Below are 15,072 nucleotides of genomic sequence, written 5' to 3'. Positions count from 1 at the left end.
TTTAAAAATGTTATACATCACATTAACAGAATGATGAATAAAAATCATATTATTATTTCAATAGATACAGAAAAAATTCAAACAAAATTCAAACATCCTCTTATGATAGAAACTCTCAACAAATTAGGAATAGAAGGAATGTACCTAAACATAATAAAGGCCATATAGTATAAGTCCACAGCTAACATCATACTCAACAGTAAAAATTTAAAAGCTTTTCCTCTAATATCAGGAACAAGACAAGGATGTCCACTCTCGCCACTTTTATACAGTACAGTATTAGAAGTCCTAGCCAGATCAGTTAAGCAACAAAAGGAAATAAAATGCATCCAAATTGGAAAGGAAGAAGTAAAACTGTCCCTATTTGCAGATGGCATGATACTATCTATAGAAAACCCTAATGACTTCACCGAAAAACCATTTTAACTAATAAATGAATTCAGTAAAGTTGCAGGAAACAAAATAACATACAAAAAATCAGTTGTGTGTCTATCAATACAGATTTATAGTTACTGGTTTATGCAGTTATCTTTTTACTTTTACATCAGACAGGAAAAAAGCATAAGCAAAAAACACATTTATACTGTGTCTCATATTTCCCTATGTAGTAACTTTTACTGGCCCTCTGTATTTCTTCACATGGATTTGAGTTTGTGTCCAGTGTCCTTTCATGTCAGCCTCAAGGACTCCTTTCATTATTTCTTGTGGGGTAGGTTTACTAGTGATAAAGTCTTTCAGTTCTTAACTGAGGATGTCTTAATTTTTCTTTCAGTTTTGATGGATGGTTTTGCTGAATATTGAATTCTTGGTTGCCAGTACTTTACTTTCAGCACTTTGAATATGCCACCCCACTTTCCATCTCATTAAGGATCCCATGGACCTGATGAGTTGCTTCACTCTTGCTGCTTATGTAATAGGGAAGAACAAATCTGATTCCATATTGGATCTGTTTCTTTTACTTTCTTTGTATTCTACTGCTTTTGCTAGAAATTAAATACGTTGGCTATAGCCTGAAATATACAGGGTAGCCCATTCTCAAGGCTCTGACCTTTAAAGGTATAACTCTTTTCCATTCATATAGAGATAAAAAGTTGCAGAACAGAGAACATTTGTCTTGTTGGAGGTTTACAGGAACAACGTTACCTGACCTACCTGACCTACATGGACAGCTGCAAGAACAAAGGATTCCAGCACTAAGAAGTTTGCAACAACTAACCACACCCCCTCCCCTTTTAGTATAAAAGGAACCTGAATTCTAACTCAGGAAAGATGGTTCTTTAGGACTCTAGTCCACCATCTTCTAGGTCTGCTGGCTTTCCAAATAAAGTCGTTATTCCTTCCTTGCCCCAACAATTTGTCTCTTGATTTATTGGCCTGTTGTGCAGTAAGCAGTACGAGCTTGGACTCAGTAACACAGATTCTTTCTCTCTTTGTTTTTCAACCATTTGACTGTGATATGTCTAATGTGCATTTCTTTGAGTTTTCCTGTTTGGAGTTTTTGAGCTTCTTGGATGTGTAGATTCATGTTTTCATCAAATACAGGGAGTCTGGGGCCATTATTTCTTCAGATATTTTTTCCTGCCTCTTTCTCTCCTATCCTGGTACTCCCATTGTGTCTATGTTGGCATGCTTGACGGTATCCTGCAGGTCTCTGAGGTTTTCTATTACTTCATTCTTTTTTATTTTTGTTTCTCAAACTATATCATATATCAATTGACCTATTTTAAAGTTCACTGATTCTTTCTTCTGCCTGTTCAAACCTGATGTTGAGGCCCCACAGTGAATTTTTTTTATTTTAAATATTGTACTTTTCAACTCCAGACTTTCTTTTTGGTTCTTTTTGTAACTGATCTCTCTATATTTGGTGAGACATGGTTCTCATACTTTTCTTTGTGTTTTAAACATGGTCTCTTTGAACATATTTAATACAGTTGACAATGTCTTTGTCTAGTAAGTACAACACCTGTGCTTCCTCAGGAACAATTTCTAATGATTGATTTTGTTCTGTGTGCATGAGCCATATTTTCTTGTTTCTTTGCATCCCTCATAATTTTTTGTTTAAAGCTAAACTTTTTTTTTTTTTTTTTTTTTTGGTACGCGGGCCTCTCACTGCTGTGGCCTCTCCCGTTGTGGAGCACAGGCTCTGGACACGCAGGCTCAGTAGCCATGGCTCACGGGCCCAGCCGCTCCGCGGCATGTGGGATCTTCCCAGACCAGGGCACGAACCCGTGTCCCCTGCATCGGCAGGCGGACTCTCAACCACTGCGCCACCAGGGAAGCCCTAAAGCTAAACATTTTAAATAATGTAATGTGGCAGCCCTGGAAATCAGAATCTCCACCCCCCTCAGGGTTTTGCTATTGTTGCTGTTTGTTTGTTTTGTGACTTTCCTGAACTAATTCTGTAAAGTGTACTCTTGTGTGTGACCACTTAGTGGTAAGCTAATGATTAAGCAGGGATTTCCTTAAATGTCTGGAACCAATAAGTCTCCCAGTCTTGGCCAGGGGACTCTGTGCATGGTGGGGACTCTGTGAGCATGGTGGGGTATGTCATCAACACACAGCCAAGCAGGTAACAACTTACCTGAGCCTTTACTTCCTTCTTGCACAGAGCCTTAAGATCAGTCAGAGGTAAAAAGTAAGGGCCTGCTCAGGTCTTTCCTAAGTATGAGCACAGCCTCTGGATCCCCAGGAATGTGCTGGAGCTTTCAAAGCCCCTTTGGAGATCTCACTCCTCAGATTCACCTTCTGAGCTTTTTGGTTAGTCTACTGTTTGCCCCAACTCTTATCTACACCTCAGGCAGCCACAAAGGTAAAAACTTCCTATAATTGTTTTTTTGTCAAATACCCCTGGATAAAAGGTTCCACGGGGAGGCCTCTGAGTCAGGTCAAATGAAGACAACCTTGTGAGCAGGGTCTGCCCGGCTGTGATTCTTATGGGCTGCTGGTCCTCAAGGCTACTGAAGAGCTGGGGGCAGAGGTGAAATGGGGCAAGTCAAAGTTCACAAAGCTCCCTGTTCACACCAAAATTCAGTCATTTGGATAAACACTTTCCAGACTGTTGCAAACTTTAATTTCCATAGTTCTTAAAAAAGTTGATTCTGAGAATTTTTAGTAATTTTCTCACTGCTTTTATGGAGGAGAATTTTGCAAGTTCTTTATTCCACCATTTTCACTGATATCACCTTTTTTTAACTGTTGCATTATATTCCATTGTATGAACTTAATATCATTTAATTTTTTCCATAATATATTTTCCCCCAATGTTTTACTTGGAAAAAATTTAAACCTTTAGAAGTGTTGTAAGCATAGTAAAGTACCCATATACCATCATCCAGATTCACCAAGTGTTAAAGTTTTGCCATATATCCCCCCTCCCTCCCTCCCTTCCTTCCTTCCTTCCTCTGAACCATTTGAAGTTACAGACATCATGGCAACTTCACTTTCAAAGATAAGTACTCCCCAAGAACCAGGACACTCTCCTTTATAACATTGTAACAATGTAATAATGACACTCAAGAAAGTTAACACTGTCACAATACTATAATCTATATGCCATGTTTGAATCCCCCAAAGAACAACCTGGAATACCTAAAAATACAGGCACATCTCCACAAAAAGCTGGTCACCAAGCAGAGTCATGCTTAGCCCCTTCTCTGGCAGATGCCCAGTGGGATGGCCACAGGCCTAGGTGCTGCCTTCACCTGTGAGGTGCTTCCTGGGGTCCAAGACTCTTTATCTTCTAGGAAGGAATTCACTGTGCAGCGTTTTTCATTTTAGCAGATGAGATTCTTATCTAAAACGTCCTTGTTTATGAAAAAATATTAAAACAAGGGCTTCCCTGGTGGCGCAGTGGTTGAGAGTCCGCCTGCCGATGCAGGGGACGCGGGTTCGTGCCCCGGTCCGGGAGGATCCCACATGCTGCGGAGCAGCTGGGGCCGTGGGCCATGGCTGCTGAGCCTGCGCGTCAGGAGCCTGTGCTCTGCAACGGGAGAGGCCACAACAGTGAGAGGCCCGCGTACCGCAAAAAAAAAAAAAAAAAAAAATTAAAACAAAGCAACAATTCTCAAATTTCAGACAACTTTTCCCCCAACTTTCTTTTGGGATGTCCTGATAAAATGTTCCTGAGGGTACACGTCAAACAAATCCCTTCAAAGAGGCATGAAATGTGGACAGCACCATGGCAACAGAGCATTTTCCTGACAACACACACACACAAAAACCCTCTCTCAGACACATACTTGCAGGACAGGGCAGTGTCTCAGTTCTAGTGCTTCAATGTCAGAGGTGATTCTACTGAAATATGCCTTTGTGTCCCGACGAGTGGACAAAGATGAAGATACCATGCAGTAAATTATAACTCATGCAAATCCACCAACCAGTATGAATTTTTTAAAATTTCCTAATACATAGCTCCAAGCAAATGTCCACCTAGGCCAGAATTCCTCAAAATGTGGGCCATGGACCACCCACATCAGCATCACAGGTTGAGCTCATTCTCAGTGTTGGTTCCCAGGCTTCATCTCAGGCCTAATGACTCAGAATTTCTGGGGCTGGATCTCAGGAATCTGTATTTTAAAAAGCACCCCAGGTTATTCAAAGTACATTTATATGTGAGAACCACTGAGCTAGGGTGTAATCTGAGATTAACTGAAGCTTAGTATGAAAAACTCTGTGGAATAAAAATCAGATATTGAGAACTGATTTGTACTGTTATCTACGTCAGTGGCTTCTAAATATTTTGACCACAGCCCTTACCCTTTCTAAAGAATATATTATAAATCATGACACAGCGCATGCACACACGTGCACACACACACACACTCTGAAATTAAAGTTTCATGAAACAATATTTATCTTTAATACTTGTGATGTATTCTGATAATCTTCTATTCTACTTTGATTTTTTAAAAACACTGCACCTAACCCACTAAATCAATTTCACAACCCTCTAATGAATCACAAACCGTAGTTTGCAAAACACTGCTCTACAGCAATCAACTGAGACGTAAAGCTCGACAGAGTAAGCGTAAACCGAGAGACACAGACACTGCATGCTAGTCACTAAACCGGGGTTTTTCAAGATATTCTTAAAATATATACATTAGCTAGATTTAGAACAGTTTGATCACAATGCTGATAGCCAAATGAAATAAATTTCATTTAAACTGGTTTCAAATCTTATTATTCTCAATGAACAATGATCGGTTTTTGGAGTGAGAATTTGGTGCAATGTTAAGACTGGGAGTCCAGGAGTTACAGACGAGGTTCAGATCTAGCTGTCTGCCTGGGCAGGGGTGGCAGCCTGAGTAACAACCTCTCTAAGCCTCCGTTTCTTCATCTAAGAAGTGGGGTTAATAACAGCTTCTATCTCATAGGGTTGCTGTGAATATTAAATGACATCACTCACGTTAATAACAATGGTTATTATATTATTCAAAGATAAGATGCATTTGAATAAAAGCTCTAGCATCTTAAGAGAATGACAAAAATGGTATTTAATTAAAGCTTCGTATATGTGTTTTATATAGATTACAATGTGTACAAATCTACTACACACCTGACATTGTCCTTCTCCTGATGAATGAACGCTGAACATTTTAAACCTGAGTGAGGCCCAGTGCCAAGGGCTGGAGTTTCAGAAGCATGCGACACAGTCCTACTAAGCAGCTTATAATCTGGTGAGGACAGCAGGCAAATCATATGCCAAGCGCCACAGATAAGAGATGCTGAAGGGGCGTATGGTTACAGTTCAGGGAGGAGAGGACAGGTCAGGATGAGCTCCAGAGTGGGGACCTGGGTGCGGACGCACAGGTAGGGGGTCTGAGGAAATAGGAAGGAGGATGGAGGGAAGGCCAAACCTGAGAGAATAATGGGCGTGAAGACAAAGGGTAAACTGCGCCCCCATCTGGCTGTGGGGCAGTAAGTCATCAAAACAAAGTTAGAAGTAAGAGCCAGCTTGGGTACCAGGCTGGGACAGTGGGTGATGAGGAACTTCATCTGGACGGTGGGGCTGCAGGCGGCCGTGGGAAATCAGCTCAGGCTGGGGGCAGAGGGCAGGGCATTCCTATAGCAACGCCCTGGAAGGGGCAGGACACACCCCACGGCATCAGTGACATCAACACTGCAGTGTCGCCAGTGAACAGAAAGAGGAATCAACACGGAAAATGGCGCTCCAATGAATTCGCCGAAGCTTCTGTGCTGACTCGGGCTCCAGACGAAGTCCCCATCACGGGTAGCTTCATCTCTGGAAACTTTCCAAGCCACCCCTACCCCTCAAATGATTTTACTTTTCTCGTTCAGATTCATTCTTTGCTCACCACACAACCTTCTGATTGCGAATTCAGCTTGCCAGGTCATGTGATACGGCGGAGAATGCCTTGATAGAATCCTGGGCGCTCCGGTCACTAGAAAGGGTATTCCCTGTAACACTGTCTCAACTGGCCTTCCACTCGTCCATCAGACTCGTGGAAAGTTGGTTACACGTATCTATCAGACATCTGATCACCTTCTGATGTCCTCGGAAGGTGCCAGAGCCAACAGGACTGATATCTCAGTCCTGGCTGGGCTTTCGAATCGCCTGGATCTCTACTTCAAAATACCCCGAAAGGAGGCAGCTGGCTGCAGCCAAGGCCTCCCTCGGGCAGCCCCTGGGGCGGGGAGTGGGGGGGGCGCCACTTTCCCAAACAATCGTTCTCAATCCTGGCTGCATGTCAGAATCATCTGGGAAACTTGAAAAAGGTCCACACCCAGGGGGTGGCTACTTGCAGAGATGTTAAACCCTATCCACTGGGCAGAGGACGTGAATTCTAATAACACACTCCTCACTCCTAAGCAGAGATGAAAAGGATATTGCAATGCAATGGAGTCGAGAGATTTCTACTTCACTTACATTTAGGATATTGAATTATTTTATTCCCTTTGATCTCCCTTCAACAGGTGCCATAGCTTTAAGCTGGTGCTAGTTTTAAACTCTTTTAACTCCTTATTGCTTTAGAACAGAGGTCAGCAAACTTTTTCTGTAAAGGACCAGATAGTAAAGAGTTCAGCTTTGCGAGTCACACTGTATCTGTCACAACTATTCAGCCCTGCAGCTGTAGCCCGAAAGCAGCCATAACTAATACAGAAACAGATGAGCACGCCTGCTAGCCAATAAAACTTTATTTACAAAAGTGTGGACAAAATTTGACCAGTGCACTGCTTCAGATGTTTGAATAATAATTAGCATTCTGATCTTGTGCTCGTAACACAAAATTGGTAACAAAGCCTGAAAATAAATACAAAAAGTGCACTCAGTGTCGGCATCTTATCCTTTGAATATCATCCTATTACCATTTACCAAAGACTCAAAACAGAGGGACTTGCTTATATTCAGACCATACGGACCTACTCAGACGACTTCTGCCCCCAGTACCTCTGACCACCCTCCAAGCTGCACCTATGGAGAAACCACCCACCTCGTCGTTCACCTGCAGCTTGCGAACCAGAGGGAGTGGGCAGTGCCGCCAGCTTCCTCACCAGTAGAAAATGCCACAGATATGTACTCATTAAATACGTGCTTGTCCATTTCTTCTCGTAAGAAAAACCCCTCTCTTCTGCTTTTGAATACATTTCATCCTCCACGTAACTGATGAACGAGGTAAAAATCCAGAGCTCTCGGTCCAAAAGTGTTGGTTAAACAGCTTCTGTTAATCTAGGGTCCCTCCCCAGCATCACTGGCCCCGATCTCTCAAAATGCAGAACGAGTGACAGTCAGAAGGGTGAGGCCATTTGCTAAGTGGATGAGAGCGAACCTTGACGAGTGGGGACTGAGAAGGAGCTCCCTGCATGGCTGTGCTCCCCAAGTCCACCCCTGCCATGTGCGGTCCCCAAACCTGCTGTGTCAGGCAGGGGCCGGAGGAGCCCTGCCCCCCACCCCGGGTGCTCCGGGCAGTTGTCTCCACTGTCCGAGTTGACACTCCTCACAATGAGGGCAGGTGTGAGGCAGGTGGTCCCCAGGAAGGAGGGCGCAGAACTCCCACCCCCGACACCACCACACACAAAAGGCCAGCCCGTCACTCTCTCGGGTTGGGTCGCCCACAGTGAAAACGGCTTGCATGAGCTCAGGTATCTCCTCCCGCGTTAAGGTTCCAGACTCCCCACCATGGCTCCACATCAGACTTACTTGGAAGTGTTTTCAAGTATTCCTTTGACCTCATTCATTTCTTCTTTTCCAAAGTAAACGACGGTGAGATGAACTCTCCCATCCTGCTGGATGCACATCTCCCTAGAAAACAAAACATGGATGTCTGGTCCTGTGTTCACAGCAACAGGCAAAGCTGAAACAAATACCTATTCTGTAAAGTGCAAAAGAGTCCAGGGAGGGAACTGGGCTGCCAGGAGAGCAGAGAGGGGACAGGACATTCTGGCTGGCTCTCGCCATCACCTGTATTCCTATTTCTCTTACCAAGAAAACCATGAAATTTAAACATGCAGATCTGGTCAATGAAAACTCAAGATGCAAGAGGCCACAGGCTCAACCTGCCTCAGGTCCAGCCCATCAGGGCCTGGATCCAGTGTCTAGAATGGCCCTGGGTCTGTACCCTTCTCTGCCACAAGAAATCTACAAAGTACAGAAGACACAAAGCCCAATGTACAGATGAGAACACTGAAGTCCAGCGAGGGTGAGGCTGTATTCCTCATCCTTGCCTTTTCTCGTGTGTGCAACACAAACAGTCTTAGAGACTGAACGAGCAAAGGTAAAAAGACATTTATTTGTTTGGGACCCTAGAAACCCTGGGGACACCCAGTGTCATGGCTGTGTGGAGGGGCAATGGTCCAAAAGCATAGCTGCTGTACCTCACCCTCCCTAGGCAGATTCCTTCACTGCTCCTCTCTGTGGCTGTTGGTCCCAGGCACCCGGCACACACACGCCAGGCTCCCAGCAGCCCTCCTGGGCGGGGCCAGGCCTACACCTGCCTTCCCCACCAAAGCATATCTGTTATTTGCCCAGGCCCTGTCCTCTGCTGAGGGTTTACTTCATATACATGTGTGTATCACGTGCGTAATGTGTGTTGATGTGTGTATATGGATGTATATGTAAATATATGTGTATAAAAATGTGTTTATGTGTAAAACATATGTGTGTACAGATGTGTACGTGTGTGTGTGATTTTAGCAGATTTCTGAAAGCAAATGAATGGAATGATTCTGCTGGCAGGGTGGTATTTGTGATACGCTGATACTCTGCATGCCCTCCCATTTCATTCCTTTTATCGCTGTGTTGCAACTTCCCTGAACCCCTGACAACAATCCATATCAGAGTCTTTCGGGGTCTCCGATCTCTAACTGCAGAGGCCCATTTATGCAGTGATTTTTATCGTGACATCAAGAAGGAGGGACTGCCTACCTGGTGTTTCTGGGAAGATCAGAGAAGATACTGTTCCTGCACTCAAAAACCTTACTTGAGAAATAAATGAGCTCAAATGAAATTATCAGACACATCGTGGCATTGATAAAAGTTCACAGAATTCAGGGCTTCCCTGGTGGCGCAGTGGTTGAGAGGCCGCCTGCCGATGCAGGGGACACGGGTTCGTGCCCCGGTCCAGGAGGATCCCACATGCCGCGGAGCGGCTGGGCCCGTGAGCCATGGCCACTGAGCCTGCGCGTCCGGAGCCTGTGCTCCGCAACGGGAGAGGCCACAACAGTGAGAGGCCCGCGTACCACAAAAAAAAAAAAAAAAAAAGTTCACAGAATTCAGAAAGCACGGCCAAGCCTGTGGGCTGGATGGCTGGAACCCTGAAGGATGGGCCGGGTTGGGGACGGCAGAGAGGAGGAGGAGAGAATCCAGAGGGAAGAAGTACTGGGGAAGATTCTACTGACCCTGGGCAGAGGCACCAGGGCTCACCTGGTCAGAGGTTTGGCTCGGAGAATTCCCTCTCTTTCCAGAGGAAGGAAGGGAAGAGCTGATTCTAAAAGCAGATGGAGGGCGGGGCTCCGAGAAGCAGACAAGGGACCAGGAATGGGGCCAGGTGCTATTCCTGCTTCAGAACTGCGTGCTCCCCCAGCCTCAGCCCTGCAGACAGAGCTACCACCCACCGAGCACAAAATTCCCTGTACATAAAAGATCCCTTCTGCAAACCTGCCAGATGACGCTGTAACTTCCTTTGCCAGGGCAGAATAAAAGCCCACACACAGCACCAAGTGCTCGAAAAACTATGCTTTAAAAGTGTGGGCAGTTGGACAAATCCATCCCAGAATCAGCAGAGGGTCACCCGCTGAGCCTGAATAAAAAACATTCTTGTTTTTTCTAGTAACATCTTTGTTGGCATTTTAAAATCCATCAAAGGACTTCCTGTTTTCAAGGAATAAAATAGAGACACACTGGACCTTTACTTTTCATTCACCAGCTCAGGCTTCCCGAAAAGGCAAAGCAGAATTTGTTCTGAGGGCCACCTCCAGGTCCCTTTCTATTTATTCATTTATTCCTTCCTTCCCTAACCAAACAATAAATCTTAAAAAAGGAGTAGGCCATTTCCACCCTTGAGTAGTTCTCCGTCTGACTGGAGATTGCATGCTTAAAGCTATCTACACTGCAGCCAACACACACTGCTGGAGAGAAACACCATCACCAAATGTCTGATGATCTTGTAACTTTCATATTTTTCAAAACACTTCTCACTGGACTCCATCCCCAGAAAGATGTGTAAGCAAGAGTTGTGCACATGGGTGACTGTGGGCACAGAGATGTGTTCTGGTGTAATTATCTGTACCTGGACCCACACTGCCTAGGTCCTTGGAGCCAACTCAGGTGCCCTGTTAGCTCGTTTCTGTAACAGCAGGGTGGCGGTGTTGGGACGAACCTCAGGGAACCCAACTTCCTAAGAACCCTCTGGGAAGCTCTTCGGTTCGCCGGGCTCCACTGCTTTAGCTCCGCACTGGACTATCTTCCACCTTAACCTGGAAGCCTAAAAATTCTGTTTCTATGTCACCAAGACCTTATCTTTTTAGGACTTTAGAGAGGAAACAACAGTTCCTTCTCACCCAGGATATTGTAACACAGAGTATAGAGACTAAATAAGATATCGTTTCAGCCAGAACACATGGATCACAGCCACTTAAACACCTATATTTTTATTTCCCAAGAGGCTGAGAGCACATCACGGTCTCTGAGTTCTGCTACTAATCTGTACAACCGCACCGTGGAAAGAGGCCCTTGACTGTCATTCACACCCTACCTGTACAGGTAAGAAAAGGGGTTCCAATGTCCTGCACACCTAGGCATGCAGCCCACTTTCCCTCAGGACCAGCCCGGTATTGGTACCTCAGGTTTCCTTGGCGAGGGTGAGGGATGCACCCAGGATGCCTCATGGCTCTGGTCCTACCACTCAGGACCCCAGCACAAAGCTGGGTAGTGGGCATGGCCAAGTGGAGGACAGATGCTGCTGGCAGTGAGCATGGCAGCACCAAAGCCCCTCAGCATCCGTGAGGACCAACGATGCTGTTCTTGTGAGAAGCACTGAGTTTGCACCACGCAGCCGACCCGGCAGTTAGCGGAGGCTGAAGTGTATCTGACCTTGTGTGAGACCTCCCTGGTAAGTCGGACAAAGACCAGAGGGCACAGGAGTCTGAACATCTCGCCACAGAAGGTGAGAGAGAGCAGGAAAACCATGTTTCTCATAGTTACGTGACCTGTTCTTATACCCTGGGCTGAGTAGCCTGTGGAAACACAGTTTCAATGACAAACATTATTCAGTCCCTTTGCTGTGTGATGCGTAATTCTCATTGGAGTAAGATTTTAAAAGAATCATCGTGTATGGCCCCGTAGGGGGACCATCCAGGTTTGCCTGGGATTCTCCAGGGTTTAGCACTGAAAGTCCACATCCCAGGAAACACCTCAAAGCAAACTGGGACAACTGGTCACCCTTCCTGCATCAGGGACTTGACAGGAAGGAATGGGCACCTGAAGAGCACAGGACAAGGCGGGACAGAATAACGGCAGTAACAGGTCTAATGAGCCAGGGGAGTGCGGCGGAGACGTGACTCATTTCTGATGGGTGATGGGGACGGGTACCAAGGCCAAGGCAGCATCCAGGCCGAGCCTGGACAGGTGAGTAGACGCCACGCAACTGGAGAGGACCAGGGAAAGGGCTCTCCTGGCTGAGAAGGCGCAGATGCAAGGAAATCACGTCCCGATTCTTCTCTAATCTGCTACTCAGGTATATCAGGTATGAGAAGAAACCCTGTTTAGGCTTTAATTATGTCCCATGCAAATGAAATAACACATAACAGCCTGTCAGGCTACCATCTCTCCCTCTGGTCGTCGAGGACACCAGGAAGAAATGTGTTCAGGCACAAAGGGACGGAGGAGGGAACAGAAAGTGGTGGGGGCCTGTCATCATCAGGCTTTAGAAAATGACGTTCTTCTTTTGCTTTGGTGGGTTCTCCCCGCTCCTGCACCCCACGCTGAAGTGACACACAACTCCTGGACACCGTTATCTGACAAGCTGAGATGTGGGAGTGAACAGTGACCCTCAGCCAAGCCATCGGGACGTGCTCTCCTGGTTGCACGTTTCAGAACAGCAAATGGGACCATTGCCAACTGACCATTTTCTTCTCTTGAATGGATGTTTCTACATAATCTGTGGCTCAAATGAAGTGAAAAACAACTTTTAGCAGGTCCCACAGAGAAACTTTTATGGAAATAAGGTGAATGATGTAGATTCGCGTTTCTCAAACATGTAAACCATAAAACTTTCCTGGGTGCAACACTGGGGTCTGAGCAGAGAAGGGGCTGCCTGACGAAAGCTAGTGGAGCGAGGCAGGGGTGGGGGACGGTACTGGGAAAGGTACGCTAGTTTTCCTTCTGGGAAACACAACGAAGACCGAGCACCTCCTGGGTCGCAGCCTGCGGGTGAGGCCCAGCACACCGCACGGCAGGGCTCAGCTGGTCCACAGCACACATGCCGGCTGAGCCCATGCTGCAGCCCCACTTCAGTCTCAGAGAGTCCACAGTCACTGTTTCTTCAAGATCCAGAAGTGTCCACAAAAACATCTTAACGGTGCTAAGCAGGAAAAGGATTTTAAAAATTGCTGAAGAAAATTCAAGTAAAAGATGTCCCTGATACTACCTTTAAATGTCATAAATGCCGAGGGAGGGACCAAGAGAAGTGTCAGAGGAAGGAGAAAGGGACAGATTAAAACAGAAATAACCAGCAAAGTCTGAGAAGACCCACAGCAACATAGAAAAGGGTTCTCAGTCCAGCTGGAAGAAGTCAGAATAAAAATCAAGCAAACTTGGAATTAACCGAGAAAGATCTTTGAAAATCACAAAAAATCATTTCCATAGAAATCCTTTTTTTCTAGGAGAGGCTCAGAGACAAAGACACTAAGACCATCTATAGTTTTGTTACTGTGAGGGTCCTCCTGCTACTGCGAACAAAGTACACAATAAAACAATAGATGAGCTTAAAACCGATAAGCCAGATGCCAAGGGAAACTCAGCAGCCAAAAAGCAAACGTGAGAATAGTTTCAAGAAAGGCAGAATGAGGGGATTAAAAAAGAGAGAAGGAGGAGGGGGAGGTGGGTTTAAGCAACACACCACTGGGCAAAGGGAACTGAATCTGAAGCAAGTTCTCCTGGGGGCACCCCCTCTACTCCTGGCCACACGTAAAGCCGTCCTGGGAGGGGAAATGGCACGTGGAGCCTGCGATGCTCATCCAGGGATCAGGACCACCAGAGAGCAAGGGAGGAAGAGGCTGCTGGAGCAAAGCGCCATCTTATCTCCATAGCAACAGTGGAGCCCGGAGCACGAAGGCCCCAAAGCAGCCCCACAGCAACTGACCAGAGGGTCCATACCTCTCCTCAGGGCACATCCGGGTGTCATTGCCATTCAGGAAGGGGACAAGTTATGAGGAGCTTTAGCCTCCTAACTTCTTTTTTTTTTAACATCTTTTTTGGAGTATAATTGCTTACAATGGTGTGTTAGTTTCTGCTTTATAACAAAGTGAATCAGCTATGCGTACACATACATCCCAATATCCCCTCCCTCGTGCGTCTCCCTCCCACCCTTCCTATTCCCCCCCCACCCCCGTCTAGGCAGTCACAGAGCACCAAGATGATCTCCCTGTGCTTAGGCTCCTAACTTCCTGTAAATCCCAGAACATCACTCTTTCTTGTTCATGGCCTCTTAAATAAAGGCCCTTAGGGTCTAGGGCTAGGAAAATCTTGTCTCACCCAACAAATAGCAGCTTCCTTCTCACCGCTGAGGCTGACGGAAACTAGGCTTTCTTTTTCTCTCTCCCCCTTGCCTGCCAGGGGGTTCAGAGCTGGTGTTTCTGACAAGTTGCACTGCTCCCCTCAGTCCCAGCGCCCAGGTGTGCTTGACCCCCCTTCCACACTGTTATTGAGTACTTGCCCACTGACCTTTATAAAAATGGTTTTATGGAATTTGTATTTTTTATAAACACAAATAATTCTTAGGATTTGTTGAGGTGGTTCTAATAATCATGAGAATAGAAGAGCAATCATAATAAATACCTTAGGCCATGAACTCCAGAAACCCAGGAATCAATTTTGTCACGGGGGTCCACCCCACCCCGGACACAGTTCTGGACCAGGAAAGCTTGGTCCTTGGTCCTTGCAGATGGCACCCCATGCCCAGTCATCACCCCAAGTGAGCGATTTCTCAGATCCAGCCTTCCTCAGAGCTCTTTGTGTCTTGTGACCAGGCCTGCTCTCTCTGGGGGATTCCAGGCTCTACATCGATATCTTCTGTCCAAGAAGACATATTTGTTATAATTCTTAGCCATATGGGTCTTTTCTAGCTGAATACTTAGCAAACTGATACTGAAGTGGGAAATTAAAAACCTAACAACCAGCATCAGAGGTGAAAGGGACTCATGTGGACCAGTACTTTGATGTTATAGAAGATGCTAAAGCCCAGATGTATGAAGTGACTTGTAAAAGTCCTCAGCCAAATGGTGTCAGAGCAAAGGTTGTTTACATTTTAAAGGAGATGCACTGGGAGAATAATGTTTTAAATAACCTCAAGTGGTGATCATTGCAACCATGTACCCAAAATAGTGGAAAATGGC

At 45.8% G+C, this 15,072-nt stretch overlaps 1 protein-coding gene across 1 annotated transcript in view; it reads right to left on the bottom strand.

Moving 5' to 3' along the window:
* The window catches only part of CSGALNACT1 (chondroitin sulfate N-acetylgalactosaminyltransferase 1), an 85,076-nt gene that overhangs the window by 19,721 nt on the left and 50,283 nt on the right, over positions 1-15,072 (bottom strand). Inside the window, exon 3 of the mRNA XM_022571380.3 lies at positions 8,162-8,263. Coding sequence (XP_022427088.1) covers positions 8,162-8,263 — 102 coding nt within the window. The remainder of the gene's footprint in view (positions 1-8,161; positions 8,264-15,072) is intronic.

The sequence above is a fragment of the Delphinapterus leucas genome, chromosome 21, assembly GCF_059928025.1.
Source record: "Delphinapterus leucas isolate spDelLeu-1000000601 "Yukka" chromosome 21, BTC_Dleu_Yukka2, whole genome shotgun sequence".
Taxonomy (NCBI): Eukaryota; Metazoa; Chordata; class Mammalia; order Artiodactyla; family Monodontidae; genus Delphinapterus; species Delphinapterus leucas.
Note: the sequence above shows the minus strand (reverse complement) of the source record. Positions and strands in the feature narration are given on the sequence as shown.